Consider the following 19088-nt stretch of genomic DNA (forward strand, 5'->3'; position numbering starts at 1 on the left):
CACACAAATAAGTTTTCCTGGGGAAGAAAGACACTAGCGTGCAAGTTCTTTAAACTAATCTACTCTCATGATATCGATGGCCAACAATAATCCCACCCAATAAAGTTTCACAATTTACAGGATGCTCTATTTTTGAAAAATACAAGTTAATCTTATAATGACAAATAAAAGCTTTATGGATCTGTGTTTCATGCAGTTCAGTTTTGGTGACTTTTAAAAGTTATTTCTGTCATTTGTGTGACAGAAACCCTCCTTTACCATCTATTTAAATATTTCATAGCACTTCAGTGGAGACAAGACAAGAGTATTCTTGTCTAATCCACAAAGTTGGACTCAATTCTTATGTGTTAGTTGAAGACACCAATAAATATAGCATGTACCAGCACGCACGCACACAAATGATCACACAAACACGGCACACAGATGTCTCTGTTCATCCAGCTGTGTCCTCACTAAAGAAAATACTCTCGCTGAATTCAAGCGTTTTATTTCTCGATGGTTGAAACGAAGCCTGGTCTGGCTGACCTAAATACGCAAACACAACTGTTGCTCTGTGTCTCCTCACACAGCGACCTGGACCTATTTGTTCAGTCGCAGTTATTTTTAGGGTAAAAAAAAAATCCATTGACCTCCTTTTATTTACTGGAATGTTCGTTACCGGTCAGGTATGACTTCAGTTTGCCTTGTGTACAATATATTTATGTTTATGTGTGAGTAAATACTTTTTAGCTGCACTACACTATGACTCACAGCAAAACAACTGGGAATGTGCCCAGGATTAATATATAAACACTATGAAGCTCTAGAAGGAGGTGCGTGACATTTCGTCTAATTATTTGCTCTTAGTTGCTCTTCATTACTGTGTCCTAATATCCTCCTTAATAATATTCTAGCACTAAGCTTTAAATACTACTCTTCTCCACTCTCTTATTCTTCTTCCTATCACGAAAAAATGTTGTTTTAGTCACAGAGGGCAGCAGTTTACTGGTATTTCCCCCCATTTCCAACCTATAGCTTTGCTTTTAATGAGTTTTTAATAGAAAAAGAGAAAAAAGATGAACTGATCAAGCAGAGATGTGCAATTCTGTAAGATGATGCTAGCGAATCTTGTGCAACTGTAATGATTTATTTTGAAGGATTTTTAAAAAAAGATTTTCTCCTGTAATTGTCGCAGTTATGCATTTACACTTACAAAAGTATGTGGCAAAACATGATAAATTAAAATGAGAAGAATGATTTTACTTCTTTTATATATTCTTAAACTTCATGAGACTACACTACAACAAATTAAGAAGATGCTGGGTAGAAAATAACTGCAGTGGAAAAAGAATAAAACCTGGACACCTGTCAGCTCAGCAGTGTCACCAAGGTTTCAGATGATAAATTAGCTGTTTGCAATAGGGATATGTATGTGGACATTTTCATCTTTTTTTCTTTTCCAGCTTTACCTCTTCTCTATTTTTTGACATTTGGGTATTCTTAGAATTCCTGGTTTTGACATTCCCATGTTTCCATGAGCTCATATTAACAGATGGATGGAAAGTGTCTGATTCTACTGTCAGATGCATGAGCAGGCACATCTGGCAGCAATAATCACACTCAAATTCAGCAGTCAGTTAAATAAGGCATCTTACTCACATTGCAATTTCTTTTTTAAAAAAAATATACTTTCATATGCAACCGTCTGTCTGGAGAAGCGAGCTGTTTCTCTACAATAAACCTTAAAATTTGGCAGACTGGATGTGAGATCTTTACACGCCGTTGGCTTGCAGAGAGCACGAGCACGTCTCTGGACAAAATGGAGTGACTGTGTTTGTCTTGGGGTCAAGAGTCAGAGTGTTTGTTGTGGTGTAAGTTTGAGGAGACTGTTTAGTCTTGTAGAGAGCAATGTTGGGAGTCTGGCACATAGATCCCGTGGTAAAACATGATGGTTTGGCAGAAGCTCAGCACAGTCAGAGACATCAATATGTTAGTCAGAGGTGTGATCCTGTGAGTGGGTGATGGTTTGTGTGTATTTTTATGTGTGGCTTTTGTGTTCAAATGTGTTTGTTGGTGCATTTGTGTGGGTTTAAAAGAAAGTAGCCTGAGACATAACTGTGTCATATGGTTTGGGGATTCACAGCCAGCCATTATATTACTGAATATATAATAAGAAAAAAAAAAATTAAATAATGCAAATATAAACAATTTTATTCAGTGGAATAGTTACTTGCGCATGTTCTGATGTAGCAGTGCCTTCATATTTATTGTGATGTAATGAAACATCATATGATAATCAGATGAAATCTTGAAGCTCGGGATGCGATTCCAGTGAATGAAAACATCACGTAAGCAATTAACAGACACCTCATACAGACGTAAGAGAGTTCTGGTTCATCAACACATCATCCCAATCATCTAAACATAGTGAGAAAACAGTTAATGGCTTTCTGTTTTGGCTGGACCCCTCGGCAGGTGTCAGGAATAATCCTGACGGATGGAAAACGGAAACATCTGAGATGATTATCGGTGCCAGAAGTGTTGGAGGAACGCAAGGCGTTGCGTGTGGAATGCACAACCCGTAATCCACAAAGATGAATCATGGAGCTGTAATCGCAGTTGTTGCTGTTACACAATAAGCTGTACTTGACTGTAAAGAATGTCAGGGAATAGGAAGGAGTCTGTGTTAAGCGTGTAAGTTTGAAGACATGACAAGATTATAAAGTATCTATCAGTGTTGCCGACTGAATCGCCAGAGATTTGTGGTGAAGGGTGAAAAGGGAAAAATAAACTTAAAAGAAAGGTGGAGAGAAGTGGTGATAACAACAGAAATGATGTGAGGAATGAGATGAAGAGAGGAAAAAGGGAGGGGATCTGATGAGAAAAGAGGGGAGGAGAATAAGAATTAGGAAGCTGGTGAGTAAGGAGAAGGATGCAACGAGAGAGTTGGAAAAAGAGAAGAGGGGATAAAAGGAGGGTGGAACTGATTATAGGAGGAGGTGTGATAACGTAAGAGGAGAAGACAGAAAAAAAAGGTGGGAAAAGAAAACAATGAAAAGAAACAAGAGGAAAATGATGATTGGCGAGAATACACCATAGGGAGGATCTGGACTTGGAAGCGGAGTAACTGATGGGAAGGTCTTTTGGGGGAAACCCGAAAAAAGAGAAAAAATAGACAGAATGAAAGCATGAAGAAAAGAGACAAGAAGAGGAGAATGTTGCCTTTGATACAGGGGTGCTGAGGGGTAATTTCTGTGTGTGTGTGTGTGTGTGTGTGTGTGTGTGTGTGTGTGTGTGTGTGTGTGTGTGTGTGTGTGTGTGTTGGGGGGGCACTCTGTGGTACAATAGGGGCCTGACAGGACTACAATGAAGACTCTGTTAGTATGCAGGTAGTGTTGGGGCCACCCTGCAATATCCCTACATGGCCCCAGGGCAAGACCTTACACACACACACACACACACACACACACACACACACACACACACACACACACACACACACACACACACACACACACACACAAGAGCAAGAACTTCTAAACAAGATATACTTCAGTGTGGTTGTGCTTTAGTTTATGCTCACAAACCTTCCTGTAACTAGAGTGAAGTCAAATTTGCCTGCTTTTCCCTAATTAAATCTTCAGATAGTCCGTCTCTTCCATAGAACAAATTCTTGGAGATGGTTTATGCACTCTTTGTGCTTGTGGCAACTCCCAACAAATAGATCCCAACCAACCAGACAAATTGTATGTACCCATCCTTTTTTCTATTAATGTCACCCCAAAGATGTTATTAATGGGATGTCTGAGAGGGATCGTTTTGTGTTGCTCCTTAAGAAACTCTTGCTAGTTCTTGAGGTACTGTGAAAAACTGGGAACCGCATGAGAGCTTGGTGTCATGAGCAGTAGGTTAAAAGTAGAGTCGAAAGTCAGACAAACTTTGAAGTGGAGGAGAGGGTGTTCCAAAGTTTGGAAAAAGGTTTAAAATATGCCAGCAGTTATAAAGAAACTTATACTTATGAAAAAAAGCACCATAGCAGTTATAGCATCCAATATACTGGTTAACAGACAGTAGGTCAGTCAATGAATGTGCTTTTTTTAACATAACTTATCAGGATTTTGAAAATAAAAAAACACGAGGAGATGCCAGTGAAACATTTAAAGTGGATTTCATTTGCTTCATTCATGTGGTTCTAAGATAAGAGTTCAGTTCAGGCAAAATCATCAGTGTCTTTTGTTAAAAAAAGATCTGAGGAATGTGTTGGAGGTAGGAAAACAAAAAGCATTCTCATTGGAGGAGGCCCAAAAAACCTCCCATGAGTATCAAACTCATAAACCCAACAAAGGCCTGTAACAGCTACTTATTTTAAAAAGGTTAAGCCAAAGTAATTTAATTGTTCTCAGGAGCAGATGCTAAGTGGTGGCATGCAGTGGCAAGACAGAAGATAATAAGTAGTAAGATGTAACTGCAAGCCTGCTAATTTGCAGGAGTTTTAGGAATGAGAGTTTGTAAAGGGCTTGTGTTAGCCAAACAACTTGTTTCTTCTTCACAAAATGACTGAGTGACTGAGGGTGGGCTATGCTTCGGTTTGGACATTTTGTATAAATGAAAAATGTTCGAGGTGCTTTCAGCCAGAGAAGAAAACTTCTTTTCAGTCATGGCTCTTTGGTTAGAACTACGTGAAACATTGTCATGACCTTCATGAGCTTTTTTTGTACTCGTTTATTTTCCCCCAGTCTTATTCATATTAACTGTTCACTTGAGATTTTGTATTAATTTTTCTGCCTCAGCTGAGCAGGATCTGAACACCTCTCATGAACATCCAGTCAGTTTGCAGTGTTATCAATTCTGAATTGCTACACTTGCTAATTTCCTGCCCAGGTACGCCAGAGTCGCTGGAAGAGAAGGAGCGCCAGCTTTCCACCATGATCGGTCAGCTGATCAGCCTGAGGGAGCAGCTTCTTGCCGCCCATGATGAGCAAAAAAAGATGGCCGCCTCGCAGCTGGAGAAGCAGAGACAACAGATGGAGCTGGCCAGGCAGCAGCAGGAGCAGGTAGGGAGGGTCCTTGGATGTGTTGGATGTGGGGCTGTACAACAGGCGTAGTTGGGTAAAAAGAAAGAAGAAAAAGACATTAATGTTAATAGTGTACATGTGTTGGTCTATGTGCAGGATAATGTATGGGCTTTAGTGATATGAATCACACATAGTTCATTCTTGTGTGTTTATGCAGTTGTGTGCAGGGGTGCGTCTAGAAGGGGGGTGGGGGTGGAGTTTCACCAGGGCCCCAGAACATTTACTCAAGTACTCTAATGTACTTAAGTATTTCCACATACTTAATGCACTTTGTAGTAAGCAATATATAAGTAATTAAAATGATCCACAGCTGGAACATTAAAGAGATGTGTCTTGGTCCCCCCTGTGCCACCCCATTTTTTTAAAAACAAAACAAACAGCCCTGGTTGTGCGTACATCATATCTAGAAGCAAACTAATGACCAAATGACAAATATCAATCAATAAATAAAGACATACATAAATAAATACAAAATTGAGTATATGATTGGCAGGGCTTTAAACTGTCAACAGTTCCATTTTAATATTCTGTAATTCCTTTCTTTGATTCCTTTCAGGTATTTTATTATTTTATTCATTCACCTAAATACTAAAATTTGAGGTTATCATTATTAAAAATAACAGAAAATTAGTCCAACGGGGCAAACAGCACATTTAAATGAATACAAATGTTAAACTTTACCAGGTTACATGAACCCATAGCAACTATTGGATACACTTCAAATTACTGAGGTTAGAAAGCCAACAGCACTTAATAAAAAGCATTGTCTTCTTGTGAATGCCTTCCTCTTAAACTGTTTGATCTATTGAACATTAAGGTTCTAAACCTATGAAAGTGTACAATATCTGGCACAAAACCCCCTGATATTTAATAATTCCAGTAATAAGTTAGTAATTTTTGCTGTAATTCCTTGAATTCCACAAAGCTGCATTGTAAAAATGTTATCATAACTGAAATAATGGCCACAAAGGAGACATAGTTGTAAAGGAAAAACAAAGTGTCCCTAACAAAACGCGCGTAGGTGTATCTGTATGTCTTTTGACTGCACCTTCAAAAGTTGTAACAAAAGAGTCTCTTCGGGTGTCAGACGGTGATTTCAAAAAAACCGAAAACATTGTGTGACAGAGAAAGAAAGCGAGAGCCTACGCAGAGAAGTGTTTAGGTGAGCTGCTCTTTGTTTTCACTGTTTGCCGACACGTTACTGTAGGTTGGCATATGACAGGCTCTGTTTGGACAAGTCCACACCTCCCATCACAACACATTCCACCTTTCACAGCTTTACAAAGGAAACAGGCAAAGTGGAGAGCGCGAAGAGAAAGACAGATTCCAATATCAGCCAGTCATTTGGCTGTTGAGACTTGATAGGATAATGCCCTACAGACAAACCCGAGAAATCTGCCTTTAATGAAATATGACATGTGTGCAAATGGGGCGCCGCCTCCCATTCAGCAGCCTGTAATTACATTTCGGAATAAATATACTAAACGACTTCTCAAGGAAAAAAAAGAGGGGCAGCTGCTTTACTTTTCTGGTTCAGAATGGGCGGGATCACGTCGAGGACGTACTGTCCCTTTTAGGACTTTAACCTCTCACGAGTGGCCGCTCCCAGATGTCAGTCACCAGATGATGCTCGGCCTTTTAACATCTGACACTGAATGTTTTTCATTAGAGAATTTTACATCAAAACAACAACAGAGAAAATTATCACCCCTCCTGTTTATATGTGTGTGTGTGTCTGCGTGGGAGGGGCGGGCTTCCACAGGCACATTGGGTGTTGTTGGCTGATGTAGTAAACATGCCAATCTCACAGATTCAGTGTCAGTTAAGAGAATTGTTCATAAACCTTCTGTACTTGGATTGGATGCACCATCCGTCACACCAGCTGAGGCTTTTTAGAGATGATAATCTGAGGTCAAACTGACACATAACTCAGAGTCTCTCTACCTTTTTTTGATTTACTATACTGCATTTGAGACATGATTGACCTCACTGGTAGTTTTCAAGAGCAAATCACTTTAGCTGCCGCCTGTCGAGGACAGATACGTCCTCATCATCATCTTGAGTACCAGATGACAATCTTGCCTTTTAGTATTGTAAGGCCCTTACCTTAAAATGTAAAATGGCAGGAGAAGACGGTGTGAATCGACATGATATAACATAAAAGTGAAGAGATTTGGATCCATTTTTCATCATCACCATCTTGAACCCCTGTACTTTTTATTTTTTACTTCCATAATATCTCAGAGCAACATACCACTTCTGATAAGCCATTTATGGACATTTTCTTCTATTTTTTTTCTTTTATTTCCAATTAAAACATGCACACACACACATACACACCCTGTATGCATACTGTTTGTTCTTTAATATTTTAGAAACATGAATACGGTACAGAAATACAGATTATCCTTCTTCTCTTATCATCATTTTCACTCTTCCGCTGTGTGTGTGTGTGTGTGTGTGTGTGTGTAGATTGCCAGACAGCAGCAGCAGCTCTTGCAGCAGCAGCACAAGATAAACATTCTTCAGCAACAGATCCAGGTTAGTAGCCAAACACACCTTCTCAAACATCTACATATATACAACCAGACACACACGCTTCCTTTTTTCAGTCTGGACTTGCCTTTACGTTTACTCCTCCTGCCCTCTGCAGACTCCTCTTGTTTTGTTTCTTGTCCATCTCTGTGAGGATGCCAAGAACTTCTTATCTTTTGTCCTTTGTGCAGATGATCTAATTATTGTCTGTCCAAGCAGTTCCGTGATCATCTTATCATGTGTAATTGGAAAGCAGAAATAATACAAGAGGTTATGGCCTTTACTTTTGTGCTCTGCCTGCTGTTAAGAAAGCAACACCAAAGGCCTTCAGATACACACATAAAACACACAGTGGTGACTCAGTGATTGCCCTGGTTATAGCTGGATCATTCACTGTTGCATTGATTACTCAGCAATTGATACCCAAAGGTGCTCAAGGCTTATCCTCTTCCTCCTTTCTCTTTCTCTGCAGTATTTCCTGCTAACTGTAATCTTTTTTAACCTTTAAGCACATAAATGGATAAACATCTGTGGAGCGTGTACAGAAACCTGCAGGGAGATGCGTGAACTCACTTTTCTGCTTCTTTTTCAGTTTTTCAGTTTTCTCCTTTTCCTCTTATTCCTACATCTGTTTCAGTGAGCCATCTGATGCACTGAGATTTGTGAAGTGTTCACTGTTTACCTACATACCCACCAAGAAATTACCGCCAGCTGTGCGCCAAATGCTGATCAATTTGCTCAGCATGGCTGACTGTCACGTGGGAATTTAACAGGTTTATTTTTTTTAAGTGGTTGGACTTTAAAAAAGTCAGACAATCTGAATCCTCTGCCATCCGTCCATCCCATACTACTTTTGACCCCCCGTTGGTCCCAAGCTTTGGATCTCCCTGCTCTCCTGAGGTGTGATATAGTTAATGAGGGCTTACTTTCCCCCCTGCTCGTCTTCTTCTTCATCATCTTTTTATTATGAGGCCTCACCCTTGGATGTTAATAAAGCTCGGATTGGACTTCATTAGCCCTCTTAGCCCCAAGGGAGAGCGAGACCATAAAAACCAGCTCCTACTCTGATCCTGTTCCACACTGTGAAGCATGGATACTGTGTCATGTTTGGTTTTTTTAGAATGAAGAGATATGCAGAAGATGGCTCTTGAGAGCAGAGTGTTATCATGTGGAGCTTTGCAACCATCTGTCGTAAAGGGCATAATGTGTATTTTACTTTTATTTTCTTTGTTGAATTGAATTTGAAAAGGCCAGAATTACTGCAATCTGCTGTTTCATAAATATACAAAAATGAATGCGCCAAAAAAAAAAGTTAAACATTTGTTTTCACTGAGAAAAATGTGCTGCATCTTATTGTTATTTAAGTTATCTTTAAGGCAATAGCATTTGTCAGCAAACAAACCAAGCGCAGTAAGCAGCACATGGTGCATCTACTGTACAGAGAGTTAGAATTATTATGGCTAAGCTCCAGGGTTTAGTCACTGGGGTACGGGCTGTTTACGCTGTGTCGGATGTGTGTTGGCCTTAAACACACAGGCGGCGGTGCACTGGTCTGTTTCCACTTATCAAATCCAGACCTGAGCTCCTCTCAGGCCAATACTCTGAGGAGCTGACCAAATGCTACTGTTTCAGCTGAAAGAATAGGGCTCAGTGTGGTAAAACCACTTTTTAGAAGTGCCAGTTGTTGTTCATATCTTAATTTGAAACACTAGATGCCATCCAGATGGAAAAAATAAGGAACCTAAACAAAGTTTCTGCTAGAAAAGTGCAAGAGTTGAAACTGCATGATGTTTTACTTTCAGACAGCTCGTGCTATCTATTGCATCATCCAACCAACCATCGTTCATTAATTAGCATTTATTTTTTGGACTCCTAATAGATTCTGAAAGTTTTATAGATCAGCGCTGACTTGTGAAAAACTGTGACTTATGTGTATCTGGTTTCTGAATGGAAGACAATGAAAAGTCAGTGGTAGCTGTTTTCCACTGCTTTTTTTTTTCTCTTCCATTTCTGTAACTTGTTGTTGCTTCTCTGGCTTCTGTTCCAGGATGGTGTCAGTGTGTTTGTCAGCTAGTGTGGTGGGGGAGCATAGTTCAAAGTGACCCAGGTTTCCTGTCATGTGGTTTTAAATGGTGTGGAGGGCCAGCGGGGGATGTCCACGGGTTAAAGAAACGCTTCCGAAGGCCCCATTCTGATATGGTTGCACACGCCGAGTCATGTACATATACACAAGTATGAAGAAATATGTTACACAACAGATGTTATTAGATAAAATGCCTGCACGTGCATAACAACTCACACATGGTACTTATGCAATAACAATATTATAGCCATTTGATATCAAATTATAGAGTCTACATTAGGACATACACAACTCAAACATACATACGTGCACATACACACATGTGTAAAAACTCTCACACACGCACACACACACACTCACATGTGCGCGTGCTCACACACACAAACACAGACACACAAACAGTGGTGGCGGGCTCTTTGTGTGCCGTAGGCAGAGTGGCCCAGCCCAGCCTGGTGGCTGACAGGCATGTGTCTTTGTTAAGTCGGTTCCTATAATGGCTCTCATATGTGGCCCATTTCCTTCAGGCCCACAAAGGCACAGGCCCTAACCGCACCGCCTGGGCCCTAGCTAACGGGCTAATTAATGACTGCAAAGCCGCACTCCTCCTCCTCCTCCTCCCTCTCTCTCTGTTCTTCATTTATAACTCTTGTCTCCTCCTTCGCCTGCCCTCCTCCTCCTTTTCTTTCTTTGAGATCTTGTCTCCTCCGAGTGTTGCTTTCTTATTGTTTTTGCTTCGTATTTTCAACCCTGTTCTATCCTGTGCTGTGATTTCTGCGTGCTGCCCTCTGCTGAAAGGTGGCCTTCTATTTACACAGTGATGAACTACAAGCTACGATATGGTTTTGATCGCCGTTCATAATTTAGGATTTTGACACAGTACTGGCAGTCTGTGACAGCTAAATAAGTTTCAGATGTAATTATTTATGCATCACAATAGATTTGATCTTCTCCTCTCTACATTCATCACTGCTGCTCTTAATCACCTAAAGCTTTTCCCTTGTCGATAAAGTGCTGATGTAAGGTGAGATTGCCGGGGTGTTAAACCTGCCTTAACACAAACAGGCACAAACACAATAATCCACACACTCACACACATGCATAAGAACTAATGGAGCAAGGAAATGGCTTAGATAGACAGGCAGCTCCTACGTCAGCACATACAGCTTCAGACACAATGACTCGGAAAGCCATGGAAAGCCCATAACGTCGATTGGACTCACCAGCTATGGAAAATGCCTAATTCCCGATTTTACAGTGGCCCTGCCTCCAATCTATTAACCTGTGTGTTAGCCTAAATAAAAATCCTATAAGCAGCATACAGTAATTCTGTGTCCTTTAATTATAGTGTGTTTTCATTATGCTCACGTGGGTGTAACAAGATAGTGAAAGAAAAAAAAAAAATCTGCTCTCGTGGTGATTTTGGCTTGGAGGCCAAACTGTATTAGCCCCGCTTCTGCATTTATCACGTGATACACCCTGCCTCAAAAAGGCAGTTTATGGACACAGCTACCGAAAAAGTAACAGCTTTAAAACTGTGAATAAAGATTTCCAAGTTACAAAATGATTATTTTTAGTATCAGAATTTGCTCCGTTTAGTGCAATAACTTTTGGAATGTCTGTCCGAGCAATGATTGTTTAATTTAAACCCATTTATGAATGTGATGGAAAGAAGAAGTTAGTCACACCAGCTGGTGGGAATCTTGGTTGTGTATGGCTTTCTAAGGTTTCAGCTGAGAATTATGCTAATGTGAACCCTAACTTTTTTAAGCATGCACAACAACCACTCTATTATACGGTGGCCCTGACAGACCAAACGGACTGCAACTTAAGAAAACACCAGCAATAAGAAAAACGCTGCAAAAGCACAAAAAAACAAAACAGAAATAGGAAAAAACAGATTTCCAAAAGCACAAGGGAAGTGTTTCTGGGGAGATAATAACCCGACGGACCAGTTGCAGGAACCCAAAACATGGTAGGTGTGTTTTATAATGATTCATATAATACCGATGACGGATTTTTAGGCTAATAGTTAGGCTAACACGTTTACCTCTCATCTTTTCTTTCCTCACAAAACCGATAGATCCTCCACTTCTTTTAAGTGTCTCCCAGCGCAATTCTTAGTATATTTTGGTTCCTGCAACTGGTCCGTCGGATTATTGTCTCCCCAGAAACACTTCCCTTGTGCTTTTGGACATCTGCTTTTTCCTATTTCGTTTTTCGTATTTCTGTTTTCTTTTTTCCTATTTCCATTGTCGTTTTTCCTATTTCTGTTTTGTTTTTCCTATTTCCGTTGTGTTTTGTGTGCTTTTGCAGCGTTTTTCTTATTGCTGGTGTTTTCTTAAGTTGCAGTCCGTTTGGTCTCTCAGGGCCACCGTAGGTATTAGCTACTGAGCAGCTTTCATTTTAAGGAGTGATGCACCACGTTGTGATCTGATATTTGGTCCTTTGTAATACACCATTAGCTCCTCAAGTATCTAAAGCTAACAAATCAACAACAAAATTGCTACTTTTTGTAATATATAAATCATGATATATAATCTTGACTTGAGTTTATATATAGGCTGGAACATCCAAATGAAGACCTAAGTGGCACAACATTGTCCAAAACCAGCTATAGCCACTGATGAGCTTCACACTTGGTTAGCTCTCAGATATGTTAGTGGAACTTTAGTTACACTAAATCATTTGATTAAAACTGCATTCAGTATAAATCTGGATTTTTAAAGTCCAGCCTTTACCCCACAGTTATCTGTCCTATATGACACAGAAGTGAATTAGCCAGAGCCACAGTGTGAGATTGTTGGTTGGCTGAAAACGGAACTATTAGAAATACTCGACATAGTCACTAACTACTTCCTTTCATAGTAAATATACCTATAACCTATTCAGCTGCTGCAACACGTTCAGATGTTACAAGAAAGTTAGGTTAGGAGCTTGTCCATGAAAAGACCGGCAAACTTGGAATATATAGTAGTGCCCAGAATTAGACCCAAGTCTGTTAGGGTGCTTTCACTTTACTGTGGTCCTGCTCTCTGAAGCGAGCTGTGTGCTGATTTGAGGTCCATCACAACTGTTTCCACATTCTAAATCAAACTCAAAAACTTTCCTATTCTTCCAGGCCTATGGTTAATTACTGTGTGCGTGTGTGTGTGTGTGGGTGTGCGTACATGTGCTGTAGCACTTGCTTCTTGTACAGTTTGTTATATGTGTGGTTATGTGTTTCAGTGAGTATTTTTTTCAGTGTTTTTTATAGTTTTATTCTCTATGTAAGCTATTTTGCATCTCTAAACCCATATTTGCTGGCTGTAACTGTAAGTGTTGTCTGAAGTATTGCCTGTCTTTCTTTAAGCGTGCCTTTTTGATAAGTCAATCTTCTTTTAATTTAATTTGTATGCAGTTGTTGGCAGTGCTGGAATAGCAGCTTTTGTTGCAGGAAATTTTCCCAAATGATGCCAAAAATTACAATAATTGCAGTAACCTGCAATTATTGTATTATGCAGTAACATCAGTATGCAATTTTCTACACATTAGGCCTGTTTTGGGGATGCACCGGACAGTGGTGGAAATCATTTTGCAATATTTATAAGATAAGATTAAATATTGACAGAACAGTAGCGAGATGATGTGCAGTATGTTAAACCTAAGTTTAAAAATAACAGTAAAAACATATTGATCTATTTGGCTCTCCAGTGTTCATTTTAAAGTTGACTCAAAGAGCAACATCACCAAAATCTTCAGGGCTTAATGTTTACAGTTGGTTACATACTTTACATTTATACTTTGCAGCGGTGGATGACGCTGTGAATGTCAAGTTTAGTGTCGCACTGGTTCAAATCCACTTGTGCATACCTGCTGCAATCAGGCAACTACGTTTCTTTGTCTTCTCTCCTTCTCAAACAGATCAGCGCACAGACAGACCACATACGTACTCATTGCCCCCTAACCTTGCTGCCCTTACACAAGAGGACCATTAATTCTGTGTGTGTCTGCGTGTGTACACATGTTCCTTGTTGCCTAGGTGTGTATGTCGATGTGTCTGGTGGGCAGTTAGAGGAAGGGGACCTTGTGTTTTCTTAGTGGCTGAGCAGAGGGGGGCCCCTGCAGCACCACCTTCCCCAGTCCATTCATCCAACCTCCCCCCCTCCCCTTGGTAAAAGGAGATCTTTGTGTGTTTGCGCTAGTGAAGCAGCCCCAGTCAGTCCCAGTGTTCCCAGAGGAATACAATGAATGGGGGCATTTTGTCCCACTCTATAACCTACACCCCCCAACTTCGCTCTTTTTCTTCTTTTTTTAGCCATTCGGACACACAGACTTGTTTTTCTTCTCTCTTCATTCTCTTTTGTCCGTGTCACAAGACGTCGGCCCTCTTGTCTGCCTGCATGTGTTTATAGGAATGTCTCAAAAGTACACTGACCTACAAGTGTGTTTGCTTGTGCGTGTGATGACTGCCTCCTGAGATATCAGGCTTTTTATCTGTGTGACCTAAACAATGCTGTCAGAGGAGCTGCTCAGGTGGCACTTGCTCTGTTTTGGCAGAGCTATGTGTGGACACACACGCATTTGAGCATTTTTATCTTTATTGTAGAGTCTAGTGGTGAAGATAGACAGGACAGTGATGAGAAGGGGAAGACACACAGAAAAGGGCCACAGGTCAGACTTGAACCAGGGCTGCTGCACTACGGCTCTGTTCCATGTAGCTGTCTGAAGCGGTGCGCAGAAGCCCGTTTTTAAACCAATTAACTACTTTTAAACCAACTGGTCATTCTAAATTGACCGTAGGTGAGAATGTGAGTGCAAACTGTTGCCTGTCTGTCTGTGTTAGCCCTGCAACAGACTGGTGACCAGTCCGTGGTCTAGCTTGCATCTTGTCCTGTGGCATCTGAGATAGGCTCCAGTCCCCCATGTGACTCTGAATTGGATAAGTGAAAGAGGATGGATTGAATGGACAAAGCAGTGTATTTCTATTTGGTTTACTCAATAACCCAAAGCCAGTTGATATCCAATTAACAATGATAAAAAGAGTTTTGAACAAAAGTAGAAAATTCTCATGAATTCTGAGAAGCTTAGGCCATTTCTTTTTTTCTGAATGCAAAATGCTTTTCAGCATTAATCGGGTATAAAAAAAATCAGTCCATGTACTTTCTGTTGATCAATTAATCCCCTCAGCAAACACAGTAAGTTCAGAAATAGTTCTTTCCTTCTCTCTCTATTTAATTATGCTCTTTGAACCTCCCTACCTCAAGCCTTTCAATCCATCCACACACTAACCACGAACAGCGCATAAGATGGTCATCTTATTCAAATAATTCAGCAAGGCAATCCCGCTGCACATATGCACAGAAATCATGCAACATGTTGCTTGTGTATGCTTGAGCTCCAACGATGAACCTTCCCTGGGAGGTCAGTGGGAGGGGAGAGGGCAGCGTTGTTAATGAATTGGTAGTAAAGGAGACGAATGGAGGTAGATGGCATTGAAGTGAGGAGGGAAATGGAAGGAGAAGGAGGGAAGTGTCTAAAAACATTTATCTGAAAGCGTAACATAGTCACAAAAGAAAAGCTGAAAACAGAGGGATAAAACCAGAATAATGAAGAGCAGATATGAAATGACAAGAAATTTTGAGATTTTTTAGTAAAGTTTCTTTTAGTAAAGTTAGTTATTATCAGACATTTATTTGATTGATTTTGATTTTTGACCTCGCTAATATGGACTTTTTGCCTTTTTGACATTGCTTTCTTTTTTCCTTTCTCCTTTTCAAGGGTTTTTGGTTTTTAAACTTGAAACATTAGTTATCCAGTAACTTCTAGAGCTCTACTAATAATTAAAAAAGACAAATTATATTTCTTAATAAGCCATTTGAACAAACAATCCTTGGGGGCATTTTTTTAAGAAAAAGAAGAGGCAACCAGAGGAAAAAAAAACGCAAAAAGAGAAAAGACTGCGATAAAGGGAAGAGATAGAAGGAAAGAAAGTGGGGCCGTCCAGTGGTTTAACACAGTCAGCCCTAATAGATTCCCGCAGGCTCATCTTTGATTTGTTTCTTTTCAGTTCAAGCCCTCGGGGTCTTGACTTAGTCAAACCCACAGATTTTAAGAGCCTTTCAAGCTGACATGAAAGGCAGCTGTTAACCTCTCTGTTGTTTTAAAGGCCTTTTCTTGGCATCTTTACACTTGTCTCTTAAGAGTATATGTCTTAATTTGTTGTTTGGCTTCTGTTCTTCAACTCGATGCACCAGTTGATCATGTCATTGCCTGCATTGTTTTTCCCTTCTCCTTGTCTTCCCCTTCCTTTCATCGTGATCTTTATCGTTCCTCACTTTAACCTTCCTTTGTGATTTCTCATTTTAAATCATTCTTTCTTTCTCTCTGCTGACTTTCTGTTTTATTTTATTTTGTTGCTTTTGTTTCTACCTTTTTTTCCTTTTTTATTTGTGATTTTCTCGTTTCTCATCTTCCTTTTCTATCATCACTCAAGATTGTTATTCGTCTTTAAAAATCTTTGAGTTTTTTGGTAAATCTTGGAGCTTTTTTTTTGCTGTTGTTGTCTGTGAATCTGCATCTGTGTCAGTATTATTTAATGGATACAGCAGTTGGCAGATATCTCTCATCTGTTGTCTCTCTCTCCCAGGTCCAGGGTCATATGCCTCCTCTGATGATACCAGTGTTTCCTCACGACCAGCGGTCTCTGGCTGCAGCTGCCGCCGCACAGCAAGGCTTCCTTTTCCCACCAGGCATGTCTTATAAGCCAGGTATAAACCCCCCCCCAACACACACACACACACACACGCACACACACAGTGGAATCCCTGTCTATGTTAATTAGATGTGTCAGGTGAGGAATGTTCTGAAAATTAGCGCAGAGATTTACAAGACCCACTTCAGGATCAATACATTGGACACAGTTAGGACTGGAATGTCTCCTTCATGGCATGCTGCAAGCATGTCAGTTGCACAACACATCCTGCAACATGGAATTTCACGCTTTCCCTCTCCGTCTCTCTCTCCCAAGAGTTTTCACCTTTTGCACACCAACCAAACAATATAGACATAAGGGCGACGCACTCAGAAAAATCACGTACGTTGCACTTAAATGAAGGCATGCATACTGCATGTTTCGGCAGACCGTAAGGATTTTGCACAAACAGGCTAAAGAGAAAACACTTAAAGTCGCCCACAGAAAGAAATGCACCGCACTTCATTGGATTGTCTGCACCACCTGCTTTCATCAAGTCTTTTGCACATTCCTTTCTTGCAAGCATCCCTCCTGGTGCTTGCCTGACACAGTACAGCACTGACTCGTCATACGAATATTATTCCTACCGCATGAGCATTCACTCCCGTGAGGCCGCAATAAGAGGAAGAAATGAAGAAAGGGATTAAAAAGCTATTATTGTATACTCTCCTTTGACATTGGTCTGTTTTCAACAAAGGCTTGGACATGGAAAGCCTTTTAAGGACAAACAGTAGGGGTTATACACATACTCATATATGAATTTATGAGTGCATCACAATGAGGAAGCTCTGGACTTGAACTCTGCTCGCCCTGGTCTCAAGCACTCGAGTGTGCCGACAGCAAGCGTTAATAACCTTTGAATAAAATTTCTGTGACCCTTCATGGTTCATTTGGCATGAATAAAAACATGAGAAGAGTAAGGAAGGAGACAAAGAGCGAGACAGAGCGAAAGAGACAGAGAGGCCTAACTGAAGGTAAAGAGCAGGTTAGTTCTTGTGCAGTACACCCCCCCACGACCTCGCTCTACAATATGTGTTGTTTTGGTTATTCAACAGGTGAGAATTACCCAATGCAGTTCATTCCATCTGCAATGGCAGCTGCAGCAGCGTCTGGACTCAGCCCGTTGCAACTACAGGTAAGATGCAAACACCTTCATCAAAACAAACAAGCAAAAATGTGTGTGTATGTGATTTAATAGTACTTGGAATATATAGAGATATTTTCCTCTAAATTAAAACTGTGTAAAACGTGTGAGTAATGGCTTACCAGAACAAAATGATCACATGCCTGAAACAAGACCAGAAACAGGCTGTCTGACAATGAAGTGATGAAAAGTAAGGGTGTGGAAGTTGGTGGGTGTGACTGTTTTTCTGTGAGATATGCTTCATTTTCACCTGGATTCAGTTAATAATAGTATTATTATGTGAAACCTCCTGCACGCTTGGCGATGACTCAAACATCTTATTGCCTTTGCTGTCAAAGATTTGACTTTACCTGACGTGACCTAATTAGAATGTTTTGTACAACTTGTGCTGTATATTTTTTCATAGTGCCACTAATAATTCTTTTAATTCTGTCATTGAACAGAGTCTATGTCTATTCTTCAAGTGAATGCATTAAAATCAATTAAACAACTGCAGCAGAAGTATGACGTCTGGAAAATAAGACAAAGAAAAAAGGGTGACTGTTTGTTCACCATTTATGGGAACATACCAGAGTGGTGACTGACAGGTACATACATAAGCAGCAGCTGAGATGAGAGCAAAAATTGAACTAGTTGAGTAGTTTAGATGAATCTATTTGCTGTTACTTAGGATGGGTTAGAAATGGGGCTAGTGGTATTCAGACTGTTTTTGAGTGAAATATGTAAATCATTTATGCACTTTTGATGTGTATTGAATGACCTCTGCCTTGTTTGTGTATGTTTTCTCTTTTACCCCAGGAGAGGGTCTAATGAGAATGAATAAAGAACAGGAAGAAAAACACCAAAAGTTTAAGATAAATTTAAAAAAGACTCCAAATGAGAAAAAAATATAACATGACATGTTGATTAAAATAAAAACTTTAGAGAACACAGCAGTCTATTAATCTATATCTAGCTCGAAGTCTTTTCTGTTTTGCACGTCATGAGTAAGAAGCCAAGGCTATTGTGCAACTTGTTGAGTGTCTGGTAGACCTAACCTTGGAAGAGCCTCTGGCAACAGCTACAATATAGAAAAGAACTAGATGCTTTGCATGTGAAGTGATAACTACACGTACAATGGCTGCATAGTTAAATAAGCAGACAGAAGGTCTACTGTTATCAAAAGAACTGAGAGAAAGAGAGAAATGCCACACTTGGAGGTGTCCTCTGTGCAGCTTGTAGGTCCTGACCTTAAAAACACAAAAATGAAGCAAGCGAATTACCTCCAACCACAGTAATTTGTCTGCTGCCATTATTTGTTTTCTGATTTTGCTTTTTCATAAACCTAACCATTATTCCCACCTTTTTTATTCTCTAAAATATTTGCAACTACCTCAAAAAAATTCCATACAAGCTCAAATAATTATTGTAAAAGAACTTGAAATACAAACAGAAGCTTTCTTCATACTTTTAATAGAGTTCCTGTACATTTGATTTTTTTTTCAATAAAGCAACGTGACACATTGGTTGAAGATGATGCTCCATAGGTTGCCAAAATGCTAG

General features: G+C 40.0%; 1 protein-coding gene across 7 annotated transcripts in view; it reads left to right on the forward strand.

Moving 5' to 3' along the window:
* LOC116313968 (transcription factor SOX-6-like) overlaps positions 1-19088 on the forward strand; it is a 102085-nt gene that overhangs the window by 57539 nt on the left and 25458 nt on the right. For all 7 annotated transcript variants that reach the window (XM_039615542.1, XM_039615540.1, XM_031731828.2 and 4 more), the window contains 4 exons: positions 4861-5033; positions 7527-7595; positions 16298-16418; positions 17458-17537. In XM_039615542.1, coding sequence (XP_039471476.1) covers positions 4861-5033; positions 7527-7595; positions 16298-16418; positions 17458-17537 — 443 coding nt within the window. The remainder of the gene's footprint in view (positions 1-4860; positions 5034-7526; positions 7596-16297; positions 16419-17457; positions 17538-19088) is intronic.

This window comes from Oreochromis aureus, linkage group 7 (assembly GCF_013358895.1).
Source record: "Oreochromis aureus strain Israel breed Guangdong linkage group 7, ZZ_aureus, whole genome shotgun sequence".
Classification (NCBI taxonomy): Eukaryota; Metazoa; Chordata; class Actinopteri; order Cichliformes; family Cichlidae; genus Oreochromis; species Oreochromis aureus.